The sequence below is a fragment of the Microchirus variegatus genome, assembly GCF_963457635.1.
Source record: "Microchirus variegatus genome assembly, chromosome: 10".
NCBI lineage: Eukaryota > Metazoa > Chordata > Actinopteri > Pleuronectiformes > Soleidae > Microchirus > Microchirus variegatus.
The window spans coordinates 636,295-638,938 of record NC_139811.1 but is presented as its reverse complement, the minus strand read 5'-3'; the positions used below and the strand labels follow the sequence as shown (position 1 = coordinate 638,938).

Below are 2,644 nucleotides of genomic sequence, written 5' to 3'. Positions count from 1 at the left end.
GTACTTTATACAAGACTGCATGTACACACGTACACACACATACACACACACACACACACACTCGCATGCTGAAAAAGAGCAGTTTCCAGGTTAACTTTAACCTTGTTTTTCATCACTTTGACTCAGGTTAATTATTAATAATAATAACAATTATAATAATTGTTAACCTGTGTTTTTTCCATTTAAATTAGTTTTAACGACGTTTGACAAACATTTGATTGTGAAAATAACGGTGAGTAAAAAGAAAGAAGAGAAATCTGAGAACGTGTGTGTGTGCGCGTGCGTGTGTCTGTGTGTCTGTGTGTGTGTGCATGTGTGTGTGTGTGACGGCGTCTCAGTCATGGCCGCCGTGGCTCTGAGGCAGCTCATTGGTCAGGACGTGCCACCTGTCCACCCTGACGCCCGTGTTCTTCACACAGTCGGTCCAGTGACGCAGAGCGTCTCCCTGTGAGTGAGCGCTCAGACACACTCCACCTGCACACAAACACAAACACATGACCTCTCTGTTGTTGTTGTTGTTGTTGTTGTTGTCAGTGAGTTCAGACACAGGTTTAAACACAGTTTGTAAAGAGGTTTTTTCTTACGTTTATGTTTAGTTTTGATGATTCTGTTTAAACCTTCTTTTTGACCACGTTGACTCATGTAAATAGATCTTTAATCTGATTGTTTGTGTCACAATGGTTTTCTTCACCAGGCTGAATCTTTCAGGCTCAGTTCACACATGTTTCTGTCCAGTTGTAGCAGGTTTGAAACAGGGTTTTTAACCAGTTTTGACTTCAGCTCCTGAGTCTCTGACGGATAAAATCCCTGATTTTCTCTCTGGACTTTGGTGTGGGAGAGTGAGTGTTTCAAAAGTCTGTCTCACGGTGAGACAAAGACAGAGTGTTTTATATTCACAGCAGACGTTTTATTTGTTTGTATCGCGTTCATATTTCATGAGGATTTGTGAAAACAATCAAGACGAGAAGAACGTGTTAAATATGCAGCGATTCTGTCGCAGAACATCTTCAGCACTGATGAGCAGCAGGTGGCGCCGTCATTCATATTCACACACACACCAGCTCTTTATTCATTCATTCATTAATTCATGCATTCATTCATTCATTAGTGTTGTCCTCACATGTGAAAATAGGTGTTTTCTCTTTAGTCTGATCTTCACATCTATTTCCTGGTTCATTTCTGGGTTTATTTACATTAGTTTTATTATAAAATATTATATACACACACATTATACACACACACACAATGTTGTATTTTACCGATGAAGTCGTTGGAGCGTCCTAAGTCGTAGTCCCACACCGTCACCTCCAGGGTCTTGTTGACAAGTTCTGACACAGAAATCTCATAGAAGAACTCCTGCAACACACACACACACACACACACACACACACACACACACACACACACACACACACACACGTTAAAAGTCTGATTTTAGTCAGACTAACATGTGGATCGTGACTCATAGTCTGATTACTGCTGCATGAAAACACTCTTTGCTCCCAAAACATTAATTGAATTAACATGAACTTTAATTATAAAAGTTTGTTTTTCTTACCTCGTTAAATTCAGGGTTCAGGGTTTTTTTCATCACTGACGTTTTGTGCTTGGATTTTTTCTGAACGTCAGGTTTCAAATATCTGTGAAGATAAAGACAGATATTATTATTATTATATAATATGTTATTATAATACATCCATGGAGTCTTTCCATGGATGTATTATATGAACTGGATAGAGCTCCGCCCCCTTATATGAACTGGATAGAGCTCCGCCCCCTTATGTGAACTGGATAGAGCTCCGCCCCCTTATGTGAACTGGATAGAGCTCCGCCCCCTTATGTGAACTGGATAGAGCTCCGCCCCCTTATGTGAACTGGATAGAGCTCCGCCCCCTTATATGAACTGGATAGAGCTCCGCCCCCTTATGTGAACTGGATAGAGCTCCGCCCCCTTATATGAACTGGATAGAGCTCCGCCCCCTTATATGAACTGGATAGAGCTCCGCCCCCTTTGCTTCTGTTCCTATGAAGCTGCTCACTCAGCTCATTATGCTAAACAGTTTGTGACTTCCTGGTTTATTAGCGTGTTATGGGGCCATGGTTAGGCCCATAGAGCATGTGCAGTAGTGTCTATTATATACAGATCTATAAAAGCCTGTGTCCTGTGGACACTTTTACTATTGAGGTCAATGGGAAAATGACTTTTGGGCTTTTGGGCTTTTATGGGGTTTTCTGTTGCAGTACCCACAGTGGCCACCATGTAGAAATTGTCTTCAAGGCAGAGGGGGCGGAGCTCTGTCCAGTTCATATTATACATCCATGAGTCTTTCTTACATTTTGACGTAAGGGTCAGAGAATCCGTTGACGTCCATGGCCGCCAGGTGAGCGCAGCGCTTCACGCCCACGCAGAGACCTCCTCCTCCTCCTCCTCCTCCTCCTTCTTCTTCTTCTTTAGCGTCCAAAGTCAGCGGCGGCAGAAACTGCAGCGAGAGGAGGAGGCGCCCCCTTTCCTCCAGGCTGTGCAACTGCTCATTCTCCCACTGAGGACACGAGGACATGAGGACATGGTCTTGTGTCCTTATATATGTCCATATATATATACATATATATATGTGTATATATACATATATATATATATATATAT

General features: G+C 42.4%; 1 protein-coding gene across 1 annotated transcript in view; it reads right to left on the bottom strand.

Annotated features, from left to right (window-relative positions):
* Positions 1 to 334: 334 nt before the first annotated feature.
* Positions 335 to 2,644, bottom strand: part of doc2a (double C2-like domains, alpha) — a gene marked incomplete at both ends in the record, with an annotated part of 7,050 nt that continues 4,740 nt past the window's right edge. The window contains 4 exons of the mRNA XM_083896454.1: positions 335 to 474; positions 1,260 to 1,356; positions 1,559 to 1,640; positions 2,335 to 2,540. Coding sequence (XP_083752580.1) covers positions 335 to 474; positions 1,260 to 1,356; positions 1,559 to 1,640; positions 2,335 to 2,540 — 525 coding nt within the window. The remainder of the gene's footprint in view (positions 475 to 1,259; positions 1,357 to 1,558; positions 1,641 to 2,334; positions 2,541 to 2,644) is intronic.